Raw genomic sequence first — 26,337 nt, 5'->3', positions numbered from 1 at the left:
TAGCTGATCTTATATTCCCTACCACCCTGATCTGATTACCCGAATATCAGCTTAGGTCACCTAATGGATCTAGCTTCTTTAAAAATGTTCCAGAAGTTGATGGCTTTGACTAGCTTGAAAGTAACAAGATCCAGATGCCGCCTGTCTACACAACACTAAACTACACAGGACCCCAAAACAGATTTTTTTTAAAATTCCCTCTATATTTTTCAGGCTCTCCTCTTTTCCTTCACCACTCCACTTTCTCTCTTTACCCCAATCTCTCTCTCTCTCTCTCTCTCTCTCTCTCTCTCTCTCACACACACACACACACACACACACTTCCCATCAGTGTAGCTCATCCAGCATCCTGTCCTTAATATAATGTGCACGACATTATTTCCTGCTAGTAATAAGTTAAAAGAAATATCAAGCAGGAAAGCAATTATTCCATTATTCCATTCATTTTTATCTAAAGTTTCCTCTCTGAATATACTTCATAGTAAAAAACAAGAACCAAAAAGAAAGCGTGAATTTTGAAACATTTGGAAAAATTTAGCCAAATGAGTAAAAGGGATGGAATGTCCGATATTTTTCATGGAACCCTTGGGCTTGTTTTTGTTTCTTTGGGGGATGAGAAGTGACTATAAATTTCCTCTTTTTAACTTGTCCTTGCTTTGCCATTTCCTTGACGAAGGCAGGCAGCACTCTCGACCCAATCCCCCAAAGAGTTAAAACTCAAGGCACTGGAGCAGGAAGGCTGGTCTACTTAAGCAGCAGCCGCACAAACTAAATGCTCGCAAAGGCAAAAAGCAACGTGCGAGTCGACCTTGGAGGGGCAGGGCGAGTCATAGAACGATTGAAAAAGAAAGGAAAAAAAGCAACAATTTTAAATATAATTCTGAAAGTCTGCTGCTTGGTCTGGTTTACAAATAGGCATTGTTTGATGAGACAGAATAAGTAAGAGCTAACTACAGCATGAATTACCAAATACTAATCACATCAACGAGTCCTGGTGACGGCACAGATCACTCAGGCACGCCTTGTTCACTCTGGGCATATTTATTTATTAAGAAGACAGTGGAGTCTGGCTAATGTGATACAAAATAATATCATCTGTAAAGAAATACAATCCATGCGAAATACAATCCATGCATTCAAAGTGGTAACTCTACCAGCATCCCCACCCCCCACGCCCCTGAATCAAGTCCAACGTAATGGACAAATTGGAGCCGTGATTTCACACCTGAGAGTCCTTCGTGTCTGAACTGCAGGATGAAGTTCATGGCTGGCGCTGCCCATTGCTCAGTTACGTGGGCTTGCCACTGGCCCTGTAGTGATCATTTGAGCACACACAGAAAGACTCAAGTATTTAACCAATTCATGTCCAATTATCACCAGTTACATTTCATCCTGTTTCAAGACCCAGGCCTCCGGATGGCAGCCAGCACAGAAAAACAGAGCTTCTAAAAGTAAAGAACATCACTGTAAAAGCTCTAAAATTCAGTCTCTAGCGTCTCGATCGTCCTCAATATAAAATCAAATATGTAAGGCAAATAAAAAAAAAAAAAAAAAACACAAAAACACACCCAAACAAACTCTAAGGGACTGTAGTTAGCTGGACTATACCTTCCCACACCCTTCTTTCATCCTACACTCAGCGATTAAAAGTTTGAGTTGCCCCCACCCTGGTGCGTCCTATCCAGTGGGAAAAAACCTTGTAGAGCCGCAAACAAAGAACAGCTCACCAGAAAAGCCCCTGAAATTGTATTCTTGTGCCTGATCATCACTGTTACGATCTCCTTTCTAACAACCCTGTCCATCTGCAAAGCACTTTACTACGGATATCAGGAACGTTTTTATGTTGCCAAATAACAACAAAGGGACACGAGCGAAACTATTCTCTCTCCGAAAAGAGAAAACCACCATCCCAGGGCTTGCTTTCTTCTTAGAGTCTCCTCTGCCTCATTAACTCCATTGGTATGTTACTAATTTCAAAGAACCAGGAAGAGGTGATGGGGAAGGGGAGGTAAATAGTAATCCACATGCCTGTCTGTTTCCCATCCCGAGTGCAGAAGGATACCACACTGCTTGCCAGGCTGTGGGTCGAGCCATACCTTGGTTTGGAGATAGTGAGGATAGTAGTAAGTGTACTGGGGGTACATTTGTGGCTGATCCAGGCGTTTGCCCATGTAGCTGGAATCTTTATCTCCGAGGCAGGGAACTGGATGACAGGGTATAGTGCCCCAGGCCGAGCTTCCTCTTAAACCACTATTCCTGACAGTCCCGATGACTGATGAGGCTTCAGAGATCCCTCGTCTTCCACCACTCGCTAGTTCCAACACGGCAAGAATTTAAAAAAGAAACACACCAAAAAAAAAAAAGAAAAAGAAAAAGAAAAAGAAAGAAAAAAGAAAAAAGGAGGGGTATCGGTAGGAAAAAAAAAAATACAACAACAACACAGCCTCCCAGATCGTGCTTTTCTTCCCCCAGCTGCTAGGGTCCACTTGGGATGAGGCAGTTTGTTCTCTACCAGGCTGTCTGGAGTGATGTCAATTGCCAGCGTTTGTAAAGAGAGAGAGAGAAAAAAAAAAATCAAAGTCCTTTTAGCACAACTCCGAATCCTTGCAGATCAGCTTCCTGTCTCCTGTTTGTCTCTTTCCCCACCTTAAAGAAAAAGAAAAAAAAAAGAAGAAGAAGAAAGAAAGAGAAAGGAAGAAGAAACAGGAAAAAAAAAAAAAAAGAAAGAAAAAGAAAGGGAAAAAGAAAAAGAAAGAAAAAAAAAAACCTTGCACAGCTTAGTTGCTGCTGTCTCCCTCCCAGAGTGACATGGTGTTCGGGGCTTGTCCTGTCCTTTCATTCACTTCCCCTCCTTCCAGCCGGTGGGTGGAACCGAGAGAGCCTCTCCAGGGAGCGGCGTACGCAGTCCAGAAGGCTGCAGTATTTCCTCCAAGAAAAAAAAAAAAAAAAAAAGCCTGCTTCAACCCCTGCTGCAAGCAAAGTTCCGATTCCCTCTGCTGGCTATCTCGAATAGCAAAGCAATTTTTGCAGCAAAGCTGCTGCCGCTGGAACTGAACCCGGGCAACTCAAATGCGGGCGGTGGATTATTTCTTATCCTTCCCTCCATCTACCCCACCACAAGAGCTGCCCTCTTTTTTTTTCTTGCCAAGTTACAAGGTAAGCCACACTGCTAAACAAAACACAGAAGACCACGGGAGGGAAGAGAGGACGAAGGGAGGAAGGAAGAGAGAGACAAAAATAAAAGCAGAGGGACAACCCTTGCTGGTTAAAATGGAAAAAGTGTGTCCCGGATGCTTTCAAAACCTGTTAAAATACGAAAGCCAGATGAATCCAAGACCTGGTTCAGAAACTAACCTTATACGTCTCGGAAGACACGGAGGATGCTAAGTATTGAAGAAATTCGAGAGTCTACTCCAGGACTACTATTGGCAAGCAAGCCATGCATCATCAGATCACAATGACCAACTTCCCATAGCAGAAATGATCATTCTTATCCTTATATCCATTTTGTAAACAGCAAAGGAGGAATCCCATTAGTTTTACGGGTGTCTTTATAAATAAAATCAGGGGTTCTCTCGCTGTCTACCTCTTTATGATTATTTTGATTCATGGATGCTTTAATCACTTTATTGATATCATCACAAAAAATATCATAATTACTTGGCAGAGTTTTTCCCCACCAATAATAAGTAATATTCTGACATGTCTATAAGCTATTACGTTATGGTACAAATTGTTTCAGAGAAAATATATTTCCTTTAAGGGTCCCTTTTCAAGGCAGTCAAGGCTAAAATTAGACATGCCAGCCGTGTTTTGCTGTGAGTGCTCACGCATGCCCAAAGCGTGGGCAGACCAATACTGAGCGCCTCTCCACTTTGTCAAACCAGCTCTGTTCTCCCCAGCCCAGAGTTGCCTTTTCAGATAAGAGGTTCCTGGTACAAATCCAGCTTCCTAGTGAAGAAGAACAGAGAATTCCAGCCCAGTGTACAATATGGTGTCCATCCACATTCCAGTCCTGCCCACCCCTGAAGTCACTGGCTTCTCCTGGGGGTCTGATTATTGGATGTGTGAGTGCATGGATGTTCCTTGGAGAAAGATAACGATGGTGGGTAAATAGTTTTATGCTTGACTTTTGATAAGAACAACAACCAGAAAGAAGGAAGGAGAGAGGGTGGTAAGGTATGAGTTAGAAACCCTGATATCACTGTCCTTAAGAAAATTAAATCAACTCCACCAACATTGAAATGTGTTTTTCTGGGCCTCACTTGCCCCATCCAGAAAGTGGAAATGCTGCCAACTTATCTGGCTGGAGGTGGTAAACTGAATCAGATACTAAATCAAAACTATATTGTTTTAAAAATCATTCAGTGACATCTCATTGCTCAGACAATAAAGTCCTGACTCCTTAGAATAGTTTTCAAGACACTGGAAAACTCAACTTCATCCTCCAGACTCAGACAGTAAACTCTGCCCCTCACAGTCTATTACCTGAGTCACAGTGAAATGCTTTTGAACTGGAATACGCTCTCTCAGGGCCTTCTGTCATCTGCTCTGCCCCAGAGTGGTCTTGCATCCCCATTCAGCCCATCCTTCAGCTCTCAGTATGGATATCAACCCTCGCTCGGAGGAGCTTTCCCTGAACCCTCGCTTCCCTGCTGCACCTTACATTTGCCCTAATAGATTGCTTATCCTGGGCAACTGCCTGTTAATAGCATTTTCGTTTCTTCTATGATGCTCTAAAAGCACAGGAAAAGCAAGAAAGTAGGAGGTCCCATCATTCTCATTCACCTTCATATTTCCAAAACTGTCATGGAATCTGGCACAAAATGGGTGCTCTGCAAATTTTGAAGAATAAGATAACTTACAAACGATAAGAATTCCAACCCAACTCATATCCTTCTCTCACTATGTTTTAGTACATTTCCGGATGCAGGGGCTAGAGTGATAACACAGATCAGTACAATGTCCATCCCTCATAGAATATGTATTCTAGTGAAGGAGATAGGCAAGTGAACAGGCCATATAAATCAGGTAATATGTAGTACTGTTCAGAAATATAAAGCTAAGTAAAGAGAAACAGAGTCACAGGGATTCCACTTTCAATAGGATAGTCAGGAAATGCTCACCAAGAAAGAGCTGGGGGGTTAAAGGAAGCCTGGGAACCACACCCTGGGTGTTGGGTATTATGAGAGCACTTCTTGTGAGAGTCTTGGCTCCCACCCAAACTGCCTTCGTTCCAATTCTGCCTCTGTCAGATCACTCTGCCTCCTTTCCTCATCCGTCCAATGTCACTACACACTTCATACCGTTACCATGAGAATTCACCAAGACTAACATGCAAAGCATTTATAACACCTTGGAACATACTGGATCTGCTCAATAAATGTCAGCTCATATCTGGGGGGAGATCATCCCAGACAGAGAGAACAGTAAGTAAAGAAGGCCTGGCAGCAAGACATGTCTTTGACATGTACGAAATGGCACAGGGGCTGAAATGGAGCAAAGAGGAGTTAAGACTATCAAACGAGACTGGAGAGGTACCCTGGGCCAGATCATATAAGCCTTAGCGGGAACTTGGTGAGGAAAGCTAAATTAATGACAGTTAATAGTACAGCCAGGACTCTATCCAAGTATTTTGACTGCAGATCTAGTCATCTTCAACTATAGAATGCTGTCCTCCAAAATGACTTACTGAGGTTCCTCTGAAAAGCAAGACTTAAAAGATCAGGATCCTCGGTTGCTGCTGGCAATTTTGCCACTATGAACAAAGGATACCAGTATTCTTTTATTAACAACTGGCCTAGCTACTCCTTGGAAGGAAAGGAACAGTGTCTTATTTACAAATGAAAGACCAAATAAATAACTCCTCAACCCAAGCTATAGCTCACTTATATGTAAAGTCCCAGCATGTGTTGATGCTTTCTGCAATTTCTACACAAATTGCCACTTTCGAAAATGCTATTCTATTTCATTGGATTATTGCTATCTTCTTGGAATCAACTGTCATTAGCCTAAGCACTTTCACTGAACATTTAAAGCTTTTCTTAAATAATGCAAAGACAGTTTACCACTTGTGAGAATTGTAAAACCTGTGTTTTATTATTTTTTTTTTCCTTCAGAGATACCAGTAGCGATCACAATTGTGGAGGCAAGATACTCATGTCAGAAATGGTTCTTATATCATGTCTGCTCTGTTGGAGAAGTAGCACTTTCCATTTAAATGATCAAGTTAAGGTAGGAGGTAACTAATTTAAGGCACTCTCTAAATCAGAAGACAGCTGTGTCCCATTTGCCAACTAACAAACAAATTTTGTACAAATCCAAGAGCAGCAAACTGCATCAAAGAGCATGGGCTCTTACAGATTCACGTGATTCACAGCAGAGACGGGAGAGGCACTCATTTAAGACAAGTCCTTGGTTACTAGGGTAGAGACAACATCTCAGACATTCCATCCAGAGATAGAGAAGTAATGGTACTGAAACAAGGTAGAGATGGAGATTCTCTTCTGGTTTGCTCTTGACCTATCCACTCAAAGAATAACTGGGTCCTCTCTTTGGGTGATTTATCTTTTAAATGACAAAGGCATAGTCAATAGCAAAAGAAAAGAACAGTAGAGAGAAAAGCCAAATAATAATAAGAAGAAGAATTGTGCTATCTTTGAAAGCAAGTATACTATTCTATCTTCAAGACATTCATGACCTTGAATAAATTAAAACAAACAAATAAAACCACAATTTGGTATTTGTTGCCCTCTTCATTCAAATTTGTGAAATCCCTTTCCAACACAGCAGTTGCCAAAGGGGTATTAAAGATAAAAGTTAGTTTAAAAAAAAAGACAAGATGGTAGATCACAAACTCTGATAGTAAAGTAATGTTACAAATGTCTTTTCTCCTACTGGATACTTATCCAGGGCTTAGGAACATACCTGAGACAAACTAGGAGGAAGAGACCACTAGTGATGGTCCAAATTTGAACTATAATTAAGTGTAAAATTTTAATGTAGATAAAGACAATAAAAAATGGCCTTGGAAGAAAATTTCAAGCTTCAGAGCAAAATTATAATGGACTATATCTCAAGACAGTCAATCAAATAGAGGAGCAAGAATAATTTAAAACAATGAACATTATTAATTTCAACAAAGTTTTCCTGAGCATTTACTATGTGCCTAAATAACCAAGAATACCAATATAAAAATTATCACCCTTGTCCTCAAGTAGACTTAGCATCTCAGTATCTATCAAACATCAGTCATACATAAATGACCTAAATGCCTTTCCTCTTATCTTAATACCAAATTTTAATAACAGATATTAAATAATTTTAAGTTGATCCAATTTTTGAAATACATACTTCATTATAAATCTAAGCAATGATATACATGAAAACCCGTATTTATTTTGCTTTTATTATCTTTTTAAAAGATACTTAACTATCCTCTTCCTCTTTACATACACTTTTCATAGTACTTAATACTGTGGTAGTCACATATGTTTCTCCTTTACCACTAGGATTACCAAGACTCACATTTCTCCACTTCATTGAAATTAGGCATGACCATGTGACTTGCTATGGCCAATAAAATATAAAGCAGAAGTGACATATGTACAAGCTTTTAACTGTTGCTATTTGATTCACCAGCCCACTCTTCCCTGATGGAAGCATGTGCTTATATGGAGGCAGCATCTTGAAAGGCTTAGAACAAAGAGTCACCTGGACCGGCCATTGACTTGTCATGAGCAAGAAATAAACCTTTGTTGTAATTATGCTAACGAGATTTGGTGACTTACCACAGCATCACTTAGCCTGCCCTGACTAATAAGACATTACTCATAGTTTGATTTTATACTTGTTGATTTCCTTCTTTGAGCATCGTCCCCACTAATATCTAAGCTCAGGAGGACAAGGAATTTATCTGTCATCTCCACTGTTATATCCTCAGCACCCAGTCCTTGGGATTTAATACACATTTAATAAATGTTTGTTAGATAAAGGAGTAAAATGTTCGTCTAAAATTATCTTTTTTATCTATCAGTGGTTAAAATGCAATACTTCATGAAGTAGAAGGGAAATGAGGCATGTACTCAAAATGTACATTATTCTGGGAGGAGAACTGCTATAAGTGTAACTATGAAATGTTCAGAGGAGGGGAAGGCTTTTCTGTACTGACTATAAGGAGGGGGTACTAGGTTAAGAAAGATACTTAAGAGAAAAAGAAGCTCAAGGAGAAAAGAATCTAAAGTATGGATGGCCTACTATACACTAGACATTGTACTAGAAGTTTCATAAAGGTTTCCTCAGTTAAAACGTATAAATTCCTGGAAAGTAGGTATGATTCTGCATACTTTACAGTTGAGAAAATTAAGAAGGAAAGGGTTTAGCTATCCTATCCAAGTTCATCCAGTTATAACATGGTAGAGGAATGTTCCTAACTCATGTCTGCATAAAGCCCAAACCCAGATTTTTTTCTCAGCATCATTTGGTGGAGATCTTAAATGTTTTATTCCGAAATTGGATTAAGATAATCTTTGTGTTTACAACAGAAAACTCACAGTATACATAAAAGTCCTAAATAAGTCAGTGTGTCTTCATAGAAACAGATGGTACTGAACAGAGAGAAAAGCGGAAAAAAAGAACATGGCCTTCTATCAAATAGCATAAACTCTATTTGGACCACAGACGTGATGGTTAATTGTATGTGTCAACATGGCTAGGCTATAGTGCCCAGTCTTTTGGTCAAACACCAGTCTAGATGTTGCTGTGAGGTATTTTTTGATGTGGTTAACATTTAAATCAGTAGACTCCGAGTAAAGCACATTATTCTCCATAATGGGGGTGAACCTCATCCAAAAAGGTAAAGGCTTTAAGAATGAAGACTGAGATCCTTTAAGAAGAAAGAAATTCTGTCTCCAGACTGCCTTTGGACTCTAGACTCAACATCAACTCTTCCTGGGTCTCCAGCCTTGACAACCTGCCCTGAAGTTTTGGGATCTGCCAGCCCCCACAATCACGTAAGCCAACTCCTTAAGACTCTCTCTGCATATAAACACATCTTACAGGTTATGTTTCTCTGGAGAACCCTGACAAATACAACAGGTTAATAAAATGAAAGGAATGGCAGCAATTAAGTTCAGTGATATGGGCACTCTTATAAATTCCTAATAAATGTCTATAATGTTTTTTAATAGAGCTTAACAAAATGTATAGCCTTAAAAATCTTCATCCTTGTCACCCAGTAATTTCGGTTCTAGGAATCTAAAACAGATCATCACTAGACGTTTAGGAATAAGTAATTGGAGAACCCTGAGTGTCCAACTCTAGTTTGGTTAAATAAATCACAGTATAGAGTATGATTCAACCATGAAAATGATACTTAGGGAACATTTTAACATATAGGAAATGCATAAATCAAATAGCTAATGGAAAAATCAGAATACAACCTGTACACACAGTAGGTTTTCAACTATGAAATAAAAACACATAGACAAGAGAATAGAAGAACCACATCAAAGTAACAACAGTGGAAATATTTCCTCCGTGGTGGTGCTATTAGTGACTTCACTTTCTTCTTCTTTTCCCCCCAAAAATTTTGGCATTTTTCCAATTTGTCTTAAAATGAGTATATATTCCATTATTTAAAATAAACATTAGTTTTGAAAGAATTTTTAGATAAGTATATTCCTAAGTATGTTTTTTCGTTTTTAGCTGACAGAACATTTTTAAACACCCAGATATGACAACATCAAAATAAATTACGTGTGTATTTTAAATAGCCATTTCCTTCTTTTTTTTTTTTTTTTTTTTTTTTTTTTTTTATTAAAGATTTTATTTATTTATTTAAGACAGAGAGAATGAGAGAGAGAGAGCACATGAGAGGGGGGAGGGTCAGAGGGTGAAGCAGGCTCCCTGCCGAGCAGGGAGCCCGACGCGGGACTCGATCCAGGGACTCCAGGATCATGACCTGAGCCGAAGGCAGTCGCTTAACCAACTGAGCCACCCAGGCGCCCTAGCCATTTCCTTCTTACCTGAAACAGATATCACTAAAGCTAGCAAACTTAATCCTAATTGATGCACTGAGAAGGTTTAGAGGCCTTTCAGAGGATACAAGAATTGGTAGAAAGTTCAAATTTAATGACAACTGGCAATGCTTAATATTTCCATTCCTCTTTACACTCAAACCAGGTAAACCAAAAATGTCCTCATATTAAGTCTCTTCTTAAGAGAGTTGTACCACAGTGTGTCCCTGAAATGAATCTATACAGTGTTCCAGAATCTCTGGTTTTGTTACAATGGTAAACTTGTTTTTTTCTTTTTACATGAGGAAACATTTAAACTTTTTTTCTTAAGTTGTTATTCAGCACAATAAAGTACCTGTCAAGAATGACAGATGCCCAGATCCCATCCCTGGTATCAGAAAATTCCACCTTAAGAGAACCAGACAAATGAGCAAAATACAAGAGAAAAGGAGACCAAGGCAGTTCTCCTGTGTCCATGACCAGTGTGTACAGGGATCGAGAATAAGTGCCTAGCAACTTTATAGTAATTTGTCAGAAGAATTTTACGTCTCTTGTCTCCAAGAAATAAAAGTTTGGACTTGTATTTTGAAAGTCTGCACTTCATCTTTCCAGTAGTTGCTATTGTACATTACAGAAATATCAGCTAAGGTCAATTAGAAATAAACAAAAACCTGTCTTTCATGACAGATAGTTTGAAAAGTGCTGATCTAGAAAATATACAATTGTCTTATTTCCTTTCATTTCCATTTGCACATTTCTGGTGGTGGAAAAGTTGCATTGATGTGTTTTCTGATTGCGATACAGGAATAATGAAACTCACATGAACTACAAAGGAAAAATGTAATTCCCTCAAATTTACTTTTCTTGTCTTCCTAATTCACTCTCTTTTCTTCATCTATTTCTTACCCTCTAACCTATGTCCCCTTCTTGACCCGAAGGACAATACTGAAGAGTACAAAACCCAAAGCCAGGAGACGTGAAACTTGCTGGTTGGAGACTGACGCTGGCCAGATGGATTCCCCAGCCGGAGCCTCACGTGTAACATGCAGGTTGTAATGAGGTCATCTAAGGTCCCTTCCTGACTTCGATATTCCATGAGGCTGGGATGCACTGGTTGAACTAAGATGAGACCGCGTCTTTTTGGCCACAGGGATACAATGGCTGGCCCCTAGGGTGGATAGCGAGGCTCAGGCCAAGAGCACAAGCTTGACACACATGAGCCAGGGGCTTTGTGTGACTCCCAGCGATTCCCAGCAGCTGCAGGCTGGGAGGCCCCGACTCCAAAAATAGCCCCACAAATTATGATTTGCCTTCTAGAGATGACATCTCTGTGAACAGCTCTAAATCACGGCCATACGCTTAGCTTGACATTTTTGCCTGTGCCTCGAAAACAGTTCCATCCCTGGAAGTCTAGATGCACCATCCATCCCACCGAGAGGCTTTCAGTATTCTGAATGTTTATGCTCATTATGCAGTCAGGAAACATAATTATTCGTTTTTCTTTAAGGAAGTTTATGACCGAAGGTAATGGGAGGAACATAAATGTACTGACTGTTTACTGAGACTCATAAATGCTAAGAACACAGACAAATAATTGTCTCTTGGAGATTTGTTCTTGTAGTGTAGAATCTTCATTTTTAGCAATTTAACTACTGAAAGTTTACCTACCTTGAGGAGAATTATTTAGCGGGAAATAAAACTTAGCACCTATTTCATTCCCTGCTTCAACAACTTTCACCCTTTCAGAAAACCAGCTTTCACAGAAAATATGCAGAAGGTAGCCTGTTATATAGGGCTAGTAAAACTAAGAGGTAATTAATACAAGCTACACCTCTAAATAATAATGTCAAGTTTTAACATTTGCAGAGCTCTGGATCAACATTAACTAATAACTTCTCTGTTTTCCTCTGTGAGAGATAAACTTTGTTACTCACAAATTATCAAGAAAGAAAAAAAAAACAAATAAGTAAAGAAATCGGTTCTGTCAATTAATAAAAAAAAAATGGTAAAGCTCAGGTCAGAATCTAGCAAGTACAAGCAAATGCTTACACCTGTTCAGAGTTAAGAAAAATGGTCACTTATGACTAGGATGGGCCATTGGTCACACTGAGCTCATCTCAGGAGACCTTCCAGGAAGGTCTGGCATGGCAGGGCGGGAGACACCAGTGTGAAGTCCCTGGACTTTTGGACTCCTGATCTCCTACCTTAACTGCCACAATGACAGGTACATGTGTGTATGCGGGGGAAGCAGAGAGGCTGCAAGTAACTCAGTGTGTACATGGCCTGCCTGTAGCTTCCTCCCTCCCGCCACAATGGACAGCTGTGCTCAATTTGTCAGTTAACCCTGCCTTCCCCCCTCCAGCAGTGGCCCTACTGTCAGGTTCCCCAAGGCAAGGTTCAGGTTCTTGGCAAGCAAACAGAGTTAAAAGTGAACCACTCCCACAAAGGAAAAAATAATAATAATAATAATGCTGAATAAGACCCCTTACTGGCTCATCTCTTTCCCTTCCTCTGCACATCCAGTGGGAAAGAGAACTGACAGCTTGTCAGGATTGGCTGCATGGAATCAAAGAGTCCCTTGCATGGACTCCCATCCAACCATGATCTGGGGTCAGATGCCCATTCTTCATCTGTCTCTGACAAGTAGGTGGGGAGCTTGTGCCAATACTTGGGTTCACACCAGTTTGAAGATTAGGACAGAGTTTTCTCTTCCCTCTTGGGAGAAAGGTACACACGTTACCAGGGAGAGGGAAACAGGCAGGGACCACCATGTTAATGTGGACCCAGGGATCCCATGGTTCAGACAGTGGTAAAGGCCGCTGTCCAGATCCAGCTTATTTATTTTTGCTGAAAACTTTAAAAATTAGTTTCCTGGTGAAGAAACACTGTTGTGTCAGGATCCCTAGAAAAATCATACAGCGTTATTCCAAAAGGTCTTAATGGGAGGATCTATCCATTCTGACCAGGGATAAATGTATTCGATTCAATATGTTTGGTTTGGGAAATCTCTTTTTGTCAAATCCAGGATAACCAATTGTCCATTATACCATGTCCTTGCTAAGAAAAGCTGATGTAGAAATACTTAACCACCCCATCCATAAACATTTCTTTCCTCCCAGAGCAGAAAAGGCTGATCCTCTCAAGGCCTAATGTTATTTATTTTCCAGTGAACGGATATGATTTTTACACCGGGTCCAGTTTTCCTTTCACATTTTTTAAGTGCCTGCCTTTTAAATGACTCCTAGAACTAAGATCCTGACCACTTGCCCTTGTTAAATATTTGGTGATCCTTTTCCCCAACAGATGGGAAGGGCCTCCTGATATGCCCCTGGCCTAATTTCAATTTGGGTAATTGCATTCTGTCGACTTGAAATTTCCCCACCAGTTTAATCTGCCTGGGATATGATGCCTCATTCTCGGTCCTGAACTGCCTGGCGTGCCGTTGGAGGCTGGGGAACAGCTGGTGCATTCCACCCCAGAAGTGGATGCACTTTAGTGGCAGGTGCAAAGGTTTTCTTCGGCCGAATACAAATTCTAACCTACGAATAAGCCTCATGGATGCTTTTTTATATTTTTTTTCAATGAACATAGCTTCCACAAAACCAAAAAATATAAAAGCATCCAAAGCATAAATATGAATGGAGAAGAAAATACACTTTCACTAAAAGCAGTCTATTGTGTGATCATTTTGCACTCCATGAATCTTATAATGCTTCTAGATTTGAATGTTGACAATAAGGATAAATAATTCACATAAAGCAGACAACCATGCCTCTTCTGAAAGAAAGAATTTTGCACACACATACACGTACACACAGGGGCACATGGATATGTGCACACATCCGTACATGTATGTATATGTGTGTGTGTGTGTGTGTGCACGCGTCCCAACCCTTACTGCCCCCTGGAGAGTCCTTTTTAGTTGGGAATAAAAACAGCTTTCCCCACAAAACTACCATGTTAGGCATTCTATGTATATCTCATTTGAGTAGGTGAGACATTTAATTGTAATGAGCTTATCTCCTGTAACAAACTGGAATCTTAAAAGGTATCCTATCCATTTCTGTTTCCCTAGCACCTAGAACATAATAGGTACTTAACAGATGAATTAAAATATAGACCTACATAGGGCAAACCTAATGAATCTTAAGCCCTAAGCCCCCAAATGCTCTTTAAGGACTGCAAGTCAAGGTGTATTTTTTTAAGGCATACCCAGACAAAACCCCAGGAACGCTGGTGGCCCGAAGTCACATCCCTTTGGCCACCTAAGCTCTAGGGAACAGTTCCGTGCAAGCACAGGCTCACCTTGCAAATGCCCAGTGCCATCTCTCAGAAGTGGCTGCCGGAGGTGGTGGGCTGCAGGCTCAGGGTGAGGGCACCAAGCCAACACCAAACCAGCAGAGAACAGGAGCTAGTAGAGAAATGCTGCTGCCTCCCAGCCTTCAGGCAGACAATTCTAGAAGTCCTTCCATACCTTCTCAGGATCTCTTCATAAAACTGAGCCCCACTGACCAACCTCAGTTTTTTTTTCTTTTTCTGCAATCTTTTTGGCGGTGACCTTGATAACACACCATTACATTGAACTTTTCTCCTTCCCCTCTCCCCACTCCCTCACTCCTGCTTCAGGGGATCACATCTCAAATGGACTATCTGCTCCCTTGCCTCAGGGGGTGGGGGTACCCAAACTCTAATGACTTAGGACATCACCACCATGACGCTGACAGTCACACCAGCAGACTATCCACATGAGAACATACTATTCCCCCACCCTTCATTTTCTTTCCCTGTCATAGGACAGATAAGCAATACACCAAGTGCACCCTGATATATATAGGCTGGCAGATTATATGCTATGTTTATGCCAAGAAAATGGAGGAGAACTAAGATTGTGCCTTGATGTGTATTCGAATATGTTAATATTAAACATTGCAGCTTTAAATATCCTACCTTACCAATGACTCAGGAGTCATTCCCAGAGTCTCATAATTAGTAGGACAGTCCAGATTCTGCCTCATTTTAGCCTCTGCAGGTCACCATAAATTAGCTTAGAGGCCCCAAGCCTCTGTATGACTCAAGCTGACTTGAATCCTAATTTGTATGATGCAGCAATCTTGGCAATGCATTTGCATGCTTAAGTCTTATGCTGTACTGGCCCTTGGAAAAAACATATTTGCAGCAGCACCCGTCTCTGCCATCCTTGTTTAGTGTAGATCATCAATGGGTAGTGTCCTAAGAGTAGATCCTCCAGTAGCCTCTTTTTCCTCTGGTATCTTCTAAAAATGTAAGAAACCTTACTAGAAGCCCCAGCCCCCAACGGTCTGCTCCTCATGTTTCACTGGACAAAATGGATCACATGCAATTTCCTAACACATTCACTGATGAGGGAGATGGAGCTGTAACGATTGGCTGAGACTATGTAAGACACACCTCCCTCTGAGCCTAGGGGAAAGGTCATTGGCTCCAAGCCAATGGTGGCAACGGCTGGAGAATGGAGTGTACACCAGACCTGGAGTCCTCCTGAAAAGAAAGGGGGACTTGAAAGGGAATTAAGATCAGTCAGGCAAGATGCAATTGTCTTCAACATAAATTAAACTTGTTATCTATCTTCTCACCTACATTAATTATCACACTCTTTTCTCTGATAACATTGTCCTTCCTTAATTCACCACCTAGACACTCCTTTTCAATCAAATTTTTGCTGGCTATCCATCAATCTCCAAAAGTTAACTGAAAAAATTAACATCACAATGATAATGAGCTTAAGGTCTTGCTCTCCTTGGGGGCATTTCTGTGCTAAAAGGGCGTTCTGGAAGATATAAACATCTTCAAGATCTGTAAGAACAAAGTAATAATGATAGTACGGCAGGCAAGAAAGGACTCAAGACCCAGTGTGATCCTCCTACCACCTTGCTCATCCCACCATGCTCTGCTGCTCACTGTTAGCACCCACACTGGCCTCCCTACATTCCCTCCAAGAGGCCAGCATACTCACACCTGGGAGCCTTTGCACTTGACTTCCCTCTGCCTGAAACAAGCTTTCTCTAGATAGCCATAGGACTTAATCCCTTGCTTCCTATAGTTCTCTTGCACGTATGCCACCTTATTAAAAAGGTTTTTCTTGATCCCCTTATATAACAGTACCTTCACTTCATTCTTTATCCTATTACCCTACTTTCTACATATTTGGCACTTACAACCACCTGACATGGTATGTATATGTTTACTATCTTTCTCCTAAGTAGATAGTAAATTCCATGAGACTAGAATTTATATTTTATTCACTGTTGGTTCCTCTGAGCCTAGAACAGTGCCTAAAAAACATAGGCATTCCACTGCTAAACACTGCTTAACCTGGATCACAGCAGAAGTCAAGTGGGACCTAATCCTGTGTAGTCATCTTTCTCTGTCATAACCCTTGATGCCCATAGTAAGTCTAAGAAGGTCGTATTTTCCCTCTTTCACCTACCTTCCTCTAGGCAAGGCTTTCATTTTCCAGGATGAGCTGTGTATGTCTTGAAATCTGAACAGTATCTATCTTTCTAATATGAAATAAGAGGCAAGTCCCAACTTAAGACACATCGTACAACTTGCAATATTACCTAATTAATAAAATGTGTTTCATTTCTGATTAAAATTTATTTTGCATGCCAAAAAATAGTCATAAAAACATATCTCAAAGCCACAAGGAAATAAGGTAATATAATTATTCAACAGTAACTTCAGAAGTAAATTACCATATGACTTGGAGCTTCCATCTAATGCTGTAGTTGAGACAGACACACAGACACACACACACATGTGCGCACATTGTTTCAGAGACTTCCAGGCAAAATGGTGATATGAATACATGGTCATAATCACCCACAGGAAACTATGAAAAAGTCTATATTGAATTCAGAAAAGGACGCACTAGGAACCATACATTTATACCAGAGAGCAGGCATGATTTCTGGTCGTTGTGGTATAAATATGCCAAATTGAAAGGAAGGGAACCATACCACAGTCACAGGGAGGTGAAAGAACAACCTATCTGAGATAAATATGAAAGAGAGTCCAGCAGAACCTAGTTAACACTCACTGTCTGTGTGGAGACAGCGGTGGTAGTGCACATCTGGACCCTAGCAGCATCTCTGGGAAGCCTGAGAGAGCAGACACCTTCATGAGGAGCCTGCCTAGGCCTTGTGTTACGTGAGCATAGCCCAGTCAGTGTAGGAGGGGAATCAGGGTACCCTGACCTCAGATTTTGACCTCAGAACAAAGGCACCCTTGCCTGGCAAAGAACAGAGCTCTGACCAGCTAACTCTTGGCTTCCTCACCAAACTTGGGGAATAAACTCTTCAGCAAGTCTCCCGGGCGAAGGGGCTCTCCAGTGGCAAGATGAAAGCACAGCAAACAAAGCAGGTCCCTTCTCTGAAAGACTTCTGCAGGCCACCCCCCCAATCTCTGATAGCACCCAACCCAATTCTCAATTGTAGGTATTGGGTAATATATCCTTTTTGTGGAATGCTACATCACTTTCATTTTAAATATCATATTCTCAACTAATATTTAAGGATGTAGAATATCCTTATGTCATGACGTATGTTGTATTAAGTGAAAAAATGCCTACACTAGTCGGTGGTATCGGATTACAACTTCAAAATATTTTATCCGTATAGCATACACATAAATCCATACAAAAGTACTAGAAAGATAGACTCCATTATGGTTACAACAACAACAACAAAAACTTGTTGTTTTTATTCTTCTTTCCATTTTATATGTTATTGGAAAGAGATTTAATTGGCCCTTCATTCCAAATATATCCAGAACCTAAACACTGCTCACCACTGCTAACACCCTGGTCAGAAGCACCATCATTTTTTCACCTGGATTAGTGCCTTAGCCTCCTAATAGGCCTCCTGGCCTCCATTCTCATAGTATATTCTCTACACAGCAGCCAGAGTAAGCTTTTAAAAATGTGAGTCAGATTCCTCTGCTCAAAGCTCTCCAGTGGCTGCATAACACACTCATTTCATAAGCCTCTCCATCACTTTACAGATTTCTCCTGCTATTGTCCTTGTACCAAGTCCAGGAAGATGAGACTGGCCTTCTTTCCAGTCCTCAGACTTACCAAACATTCTCTTCTCTTTGCACAGGCTGTTCCTGCAGCCTAGAACACTCTTCCTTTCAATAGCACCATCTTCAATCTCTAATGCCTCCTTCCCAAGCAGCCCAGCCATTGCCCCAAACACCCCATTCCTCCCTCTGTGGTCACCAAGACTCCCTTCCTGGGGCCACACTGCACAGTTGGGAGAATTAGACTCTCATAAAATAGAATGGGAATCGTGCCCACTGACATTGTGTGTGATGTGAAGACCCCACTTGCTTTTACTATCTCTCTCCCCCTGTGAGGCTGTCAGCTGCATGAGGGTAGAAATGTCTATGGAAGTCATGGCTCTCACCCCAGTTCCAAGAACAATGGTGGCACACAGTACCTGCTACTGGATGAATGAATCACAGGATAGTAGAAATAGAAGCGATTTTTATTTTCTTCTGTAAATGATCTCTATTTTCCCTATTATTTCTAAGACCAGAAAAAAAAAAAATTACTAAAAAGAAAAATGTATAATTGCTCATTTCATTTCTCTTGTTCTTTGCCTGGAAAATAAATTTCTTCTGACTCAAACTGAAGAACTAAAGGAGATCTGTTTAAACTATTGTTGAATCCAACACCCACTAAAACATCTCTAAACTCTGCAGTTATTTCCATGGGTTTTCCCCACTCCCACTGATTTTGGTGTAGTTTCTGATCAGTCACGATGGCAGGAGATGACCCAATTTCATAACATCTGAAGCTATTCCATTTTTCTATGATACGATTCCATCATGGGCCAAGTTGAATGGTCCAGCAGAGAGATGCTCTCACATTCTCTTAAAAGGTTATCCTTTGGGCTTTCTTTTAAGATATTGTTTCTTAGGAGAAAAATTGAAGCTTATATCTAAGGACAAACTATATGATGAAACTTTTTCTGTTACCAGTCCTCCTACCCTCACACATGGAAGAAACCGTTCTGAAGACTCAGACTTTCAGCTCTAAAAATGTTAATGACTGTAAGTAAATTTGAACTTATCCTTAAATCTGCTTTTAAGTATTTTTAAAATAAGTTAAGGTATTAACCAATTGAAAATTTTGATAATTTGTAAAATATCTCAGAGCCAACTCTCTGACAGCAGTAGATAAAACAAGGCCAACAGACAAAAACCATAAATGAGATTCATCTTTTGCCTCTCTTCACTTTATTTAACATTGCAGCAATTTCCTCTGGAATAAACAATTCAAAATCGAGCGAAGACATACCAACCATAGAGGAGAAAATGAGTCTGGTCAACAGAGATTTGGGACCTACCTTTAATCCTTTAATAATGGTCCAGAAAATAATTTATCTGTTGCTGTTATTTTGTATCTGGCAATTCAACCAAAGACATCATTCTGTCCTCAGCAGGGATAGTCATTTTTACCCTAGCCTCTGTGGATAACTTTATATAATTTATGTAGTTTTTAATTTTGGTAATAGCAACTAGGTGGCTAAGGCAATAAGCCCTTTTTAACACAGACTAAATAAAGAAATCTCTCATATTTCAATTAACTAACTGAACCAAATCATAACGAGTATGACTGTTTCATTTCATTTGGCTGTTACTCAAAGAATGTTCACTTAAAAAAATGTTTCATTGTTAATATTTATAATGTTCACACTAGTATTGTAAGTAATACTATAATGTTCATACTAATATTGGAAAATTAGAAAAACACCAATCTGTGACAGAATGGCCATTACACCAACCAAAAATCTTGTTTTTATTGAATTAATGGTGTTGTCCTTGGCTTTTTACCTCTAGAAATGTAGCAGGTGCCAGGGAAGCAATGGGTAGGGATGAAAGATGGTGTGTCATACAAAAGTACGCACGCATGGCCCCATTTATTTAAAAATCTTTTGAAATTTTCAATAGTCTCACTAGTTTTATGCTTTATGCTGCGGATTTTTTTTTTTTTAAGATTTTATTTATTTATTTGACAGAGAGAGACACAGCAAGAGAGGGAACACAAGTGAGGGAGAGGGAGAAGCAAGCTTCCCGCTGAGCAGGGAGCCCGATGTGGGACTCGATCCCAGGACCCCGGGATCATGACCTGAGCCGAAGGCGGGCACTTAACGACTGAGCCACCCAGGCGCCCTTATGCTGTGGATTTTTAAAATATGCAGGTGATAACACTATTTCCAATATCACATATGCCATCCTGGCAAATCATAGTAGTCATTGAGTAACTATTGATAAATGTAATCTTTTCTTAGGACACATAATGACTGTGTATGAGAACATCATATAGTTGACCTCGATTAGATGTAAGTTTCAAAAAAGTATGTAAATTCTGTCAAAAGTCCATCCCTAAGATCAACTTACAAGTACATACAATTCTTACAAACACTTGTATGTACTATATTAAAGTTAATAATCATTTTAAATAACCCATTATAGAATTAATTTCTGAGATTAAACTTAATAATCTAATATTGTCAACTTCTAAATATAAACTTCTTCCTACTTGTCATTTGGCCATCAGTATTCATAAATTTCCAACTTTCATGCACACCTTTTTTTTTTAATTTTCATTTCCACTTCTCTGATAGCAGGTTGTGTCATATAATGGACGATATGGAAGTTCTGCATTCTAGTTAATAGGAAGCATTTCGTTCTCCTTCCTAGTTAGAGTGATAGAACATAAAATGATGATGTGTCTTATAATCACTGCTTCTTGAATTCATTGAAATACAGGAATAGACATAGTTTCCCTGGCTCACTAACTAGACTTGTAGTATAATACTACACCTGGCTGAAAGTTGGTTAAATACACTCCAGGACAGACCACTGAAGGGCCCACGCTCACACACAAGGTACTTAGCACTTTGCTTGGCAAAAAGCAAGCTCTCAACAAATGAGAACGACTGCCTTCTTTGATATGAAATATCTGAGTATGTGTAGCAGATGCTGATCCTGCCCCTGCTGATCTCCTTTACTGAGCTCCTGTTCCCATGCCCTTCTCTTTTCTGGAGGCATGCCTTTAGCCTGAAGGACCCACCCCACCCAGAGTAGCCTGGGAGGTTACAACTATCTGCCTCCCTGGGGGGGTGGCTCATGACCAGAGGTAGAAAAGCCCAGCTCCTTTGCCTAAAAGCAGGCAATGCTCCTGTTCCAGAGCTTCCCCTGGGATAAAGCTAAGCTGGGATTCTGAAACCATGCCCTCGCCTAACTCCTCCTTTGCCCTGCTCTGCTTCCCTGCCTCAAAGTGTTTTCATGAGAGCACTCCTTCAAATAAATCACTTACACAAGAATCACAAGTTTTTCTTGTAGACAACCCTACCCAAGAGTATGTTTCCTCAGGTTTCGGCTGGGTGTGGTATTTCTACTGGTTTCTACAAGGTGTTGGGCCAGCATCATCATATGAAAACAACCAGTTTTCATATGGGGAACCATATGGGGAACCATACGTAGGGATTTATATGTCTGCCCTCAGGGTCTCAGAGGGGAAACAGATATGTAAATAAACCATCACAAATTAGTAAAATGCACATATATGAAAGGTGCTATAGAAATACAGAAGAAAGAGTGAATAACGCTGCCTGGGAATTCACTGAAAGCTACATTGAGAGGGTGAGATTTGGGTTCAATCATGAAGTTGCTCAGGCAGACAAGGGGGGAAGGCCGAACCAGAGAGAAAATGCCATGTGTTAACAGAGGTTTGAGAAAGCATGTTGTATTCACAAATCTGCAAGTGGGGCGGTGAGCAGGGAATCAGCTGCAAACTGGCACAAGACTAATGTGTGTATGTGCATATATACATACACACACAGAGAATTACATGCAATTCACGATCAATTACATGATGGAGAACCAGAAAAACATAAGTAGGAAAATGACATCGTTAGATTTCTTTAGCTTTTTAAATTAATTATTTTTTTATGTAAAGTAAGCATAAGAAAAAAACTCAAAAGGTACAATAAGATATAAACATTGAGTTTAATAAAGAAGATTCTAGCAGCAATATAGAGAATGTATGGGAATGGAGTGGATCTGCGGGAAGGAACACCAGTTGAAAGATGGGAAGGGGAAAGGTACCAGAAACTCCAGAGGCTGGGAGGATGCAGGCGCTAGAGGGCCTGATCTGTAATTAAGTCGAGTCATACGCTCAGATGTATGTTGGGGTCATTCCGTTTCTGGCACTTAGTAGGTAAGCAAGCACACAGCCAGACCCCCTACATCATTCAGGATAGGTCAGAGAGTATGGAACTGCATGTGAGAAAGACAAGATAAATTCTCAGTCATCTGTCAGGCCCTATTACCAGCAACAGGGTCCCTCTGTGAAAAAAAGACATTTGTCTCTCCAATGGGGTGAATGTTTCTGAATCTCCAGCTCTGTCAAAACCATTCCCATGCCGTTGATATCTTGCATCTATTCCTTATATTAAAGGGACTTGTATTCTTTGATTTCTCTGTAAATCACTATTATGCTTTTGAAAAGCACACAGCAATCCATTACAATATCCCAGGGAAGAAGTGATAAGGGTCTAAACTAAGACAATGATCTAGGGAAGGAGAAAGGGGTGGAAGGATGGGGGTTGGGCACTGAAAGATTTATTTGGTAAAAATAAAATAAATGCAAACTGGCTATCCTTTGGAAGTAAGATAGGCTAAAGTAGAAAATACCTATTTATGCCACCTTAAAAATCCTCATGCTTAGAAACGCCTCAATGTTCGCACACTAAAATAATATTAAATAGTCTGTTGTTTGTTAAACCACAAAAGTGTATCAGTTTACAAAACTCAATTCAAGAGAGGCAGATAAGGAAAAAGGAAATAGAGACATAAACTAAAGCTATCTACCTAAACCATAAAAGTAAGATATGAATGTTTAGCTAGATCTGTAAGCTAAGAAAACAAACAAAAAAGGTGTCATTTCTCCCTCATAAGATTTCATCATTAAACTACGGGGGTGCTAACTACAGCCATGAATCAGAGCTGCATGGCATTGATGCCACTCTCCTCTTCTCTAGCAGAAGCCATTATGCCATTGCAGTTATGAAAGCAGGTCCAAGCCCAGACAATGGCTAGGCAGGGTCTTAGGTATCCAATGACCCATGCCCTCATGCCAAAAATCAGCAGGCTCAGCTGTGAGTTGCATCTTCCTGTTAGAAAGTGTTGTCAGTAACTTTTCTTATAAGGAGGGAGGGAAAAGGAAGCGAAGATATCCTTCCTTCGAGCGCAGGGATGTGCCTGACAAGGCTTCCACTCTTGAATGACGTGAGAGTAAACAGATCCCCTTTATAGAGCCTGCACACCCAGTCTCTAGCTCCTGTGCTCCTGGGTATCACCTGCTAGAGGCTCACAGTTGCCCCGCCTCCGGATAATTACCCATAGTCCCCACTTTCCAGAGAGAAGTATTTTCTAATAGGACTTAGGCTCCAGAGTCCTCAAAGATCGGGACAGAGCTGATTGTTTTCACCTGAGAGCACATCCTTGCTTGACAGTTCTCCCTTCCCTATTCTGCTTCCCTCACTTCCTTTATTTATTTATTTTTTTCCCCATTTGTTTCCTGAAAAGCACTCTCACAGTAATCACTTAAACCCAAATCTCTCCCCCAAGGTCTGCTTTTAGGAAACCTGACCTAAAATAAAAGGGTTAAAAACAATATGGCTGGTTTAAAATTAAAAAAAAAAAAAGACAACTGAGATTCTTAGCAAAAAAAAAAAAAAAAAGGAGGAAGAACACTATCCAGTGATAATACTCGTAATCCTAACAATACTGGCAAAAAAGAAGAGATGCTTGTATTTTATTAGGTCTCGAGACAACATGATGGTCCAACAGAGAGGAGTTATGTAGTAATTATCCATGACAACGGCAACATCATATCAGCAAGGCAGACTAACAATTACGTGTGGTTTTCCTCTGCAATTGTATTGACAGTAATACAATACTTGCACCACATCGTTCAATTTGTATGCCATTAAGTATGTGACCTTGAGAAATAGTTGCTTAATCGTCCTGATCCTCAGTTTCCCTATCAGCAAGATAAGTTTAAAATGCCTTCCTCCTGTAATCATCATGAATATTAAATAAGAGGCTCCTGCAAAGCAATTAGCATAACACTTGGCTCTCTCCAAATATTAATTTCCTTCCACTTTCCTACTGTGTCACCATCAATTAATATTTCTTCTTAACGGACTGGCTATATTGTACCCTAATCAACACTAAGATTTAATCTAAGTTTATTCTTTTATCATTGTTCAAGGTGATGTGATTAGTATGAGGGACTATTTCCCATGCTTCTGAAAACAAAATATGGGGAACTGAGGGGATTAGCTCATTTACTGTAGAGGATATTAGTGTTTTTGCTTGCCCAGCATCCATCTCTCTCTCTTATTTATGTATGTATGTATGTATGTATGTATGTATGTATGTATGTATGTATGTGGTGGTGGCCGTATGCTAATTTTTCCCTGGGGAAGTCCCTCTGTATTTCTAAATTTTTATTAAAGATGGTCTCCTACCCATAGGAGGGCTGGGCATCTGGCTCAACTGAACAAGTCAGACTCATTTCCCAAAACTGTTTGTCTTGAGTGACCTCAGGATGGAAAATGGTTGGCATTTCTTCCTCATCACAGTGATGCCCTAAAGAGAGTCCTCATCAGTTCTTGCTCTGTGATCTCTCAAATTCAGCTCTTCTTGGAGAGGGCTTCAATTTCATGATCTACTTATCATTTCAATAAATTGCCTTTATTGCTGTTAGCCAGAGATATCCTCTGTTGCCTGCCACCAAATGAACCCTATAAACAGTGATGCTTACAATGGAATATTATGTAGCCACCAGAAAGGATGAATACCCAACTTTTACATCAACATGGATGGGACTGGAGGAGATTACGCTAAGCGAAATAAGTCAAGCAGAGAAAGTCAATTATCATATGGTTTCACTTATTTGCGGAACACAAGGAATACCATGGAGGACATTAGGAGAAGGAAGGGAAAAATGAAGGGGGGGGGAATCAGAGGGAGAGATGAACCATGAGAGACTATGGACTCTAAGAAACAAACTGAGGGTTTTAGAGGGGAGGGGGGTGGAGGGATGGGTTAACCCGGTGATGGCTATTAAGGAGGGTACGTACTGCATGGAGCACTGGGTGTTATACGAAAACAATGAATTGTGGATCAGTACATCAAAAACTAATGATGTATGGTGACTAACATAATAAAATAAAATTAAAAAAATAAAAAGCTAAACAACGAAATTGTCATCAGAAAATAAGCAAATCAGACGGAATCAGTATTGGCAAATTTAGATTTTAAAATCTGACCAAGACACTCAGTGTAAGGGGTACAATAAAATTAAATAAAGGCAAGGAAGTGTCTAAGCGAAAAGAGAGAAAAGAAGAGAAAGTAGACTGATTTTTTTCCTTTACCAAGAAATAAAAGAAATAACTTATCTTGAACAACCAAAAAAAAAAAATGCAATAATCTCAAATAAATCTTTTAAAATGGACTTAAGACTTTATATTCTAAAGTGGAATGTTCTAAAGTAAAGGAAAATGAAAAGAACATTCTCAATTTTATTTGAAGAGATCAATATCATGGTTATTCATAAAAATATATGTTTTATATATAGGATCATTTGCCATTTCTGATACAATGGATGATATATCTTATTAAATATTCTTTACATTAGAAATATATTACACATGTCAATAAATTTCAGATAACTCTTGATGCCACTTTCATATTTCATTTACGTATTTTAAAACACCTGCCCCTTCTCAAGCTAAAAATTAATATAGTAGCAGATTTTAGTATCCCTTCCTTTCAAGTTGAAAGTATAAATACTAATGATATTATCAAATCATAACTAAATTATGGTAGAACAGAAGAATATCCCAGAACTTCTGATTACAGATGAAGCCCTACAAGATTAACAAGGCATTATACCATAGAGTATGTTCTGATATCTATTATTAATCTGCCAAATGGGAATGAATAGGGTGGCAGCAGACCCTGAGTCACACCAGGATGATTCTCACAGTTCTGAGGAGCATCCCTTCTAGACATACCCACTATCCATCCCACACATATCACCAACTTGCCATCCCACCACTAGACTCCATGCAAGTATGCTTAGACTAGGTAGGCAAAGAAGAAATCGGGATCTCTATGGAACTCTCAGCAAGGCACCTCCAGGTCCAGGGAAATGTAGGCCCATGGTATTCTGGAGATGGAGTGCAGGTTCCTGAGATGC

General features: G+C 40.0%; 1 protein-coding gene across 2 annotated transcripts in view; it reads right to left on the bottom strand.

Annotated features, from left to right (window-relative positions):
- Positions 1 to 26,337, bottom strand: part of RBMS3 (RNA binding motif single stranded interacting protein 3) — a 1,498,583-nt gene that overhangs the window by 702,268 nt on the left and 769,978 nt on the right. The window contains exon 2 of one of the 2 annotated variants that reach the window (XM_032408844.1): positions 2,097 to 2,926. The exons of the other annotated variant lie outside the window; for it this stretch is intronic. Coding sequence (XP_032264735.1) covers positions 2,097 to 2,171 — 75 coding nt within the window. The 5' untranslated portion in view covers positions 2,172 to 2,926. The remainder of the gene's footprint in view (positions 1 to 2,096; positions 2,927 to 26,337) is intronic. 2 annotated transcript variants of the gene reach the window in all.

The sequence above is a fragment of the Phoca vitulina genome, unplaced genomic scaffold, assembly GCF_004348235.1.
Source record: "Phoca vitulina isolate PV1807 unplaced genomic scaffold, GSC_HSeal_1.0 scaffold10, whole genome shotgun sequence".
NCBI lineage: Eukaryota > Metazoa > Chordata > Mammalia > Carnivora > Phocidae > Phoca > Phoca vitulina.
The sequence above is the reverse complement of the archived record's forward strand: the minus strand, read 5'-3'. Positions and strand labels throughout refer to the sequence as shown.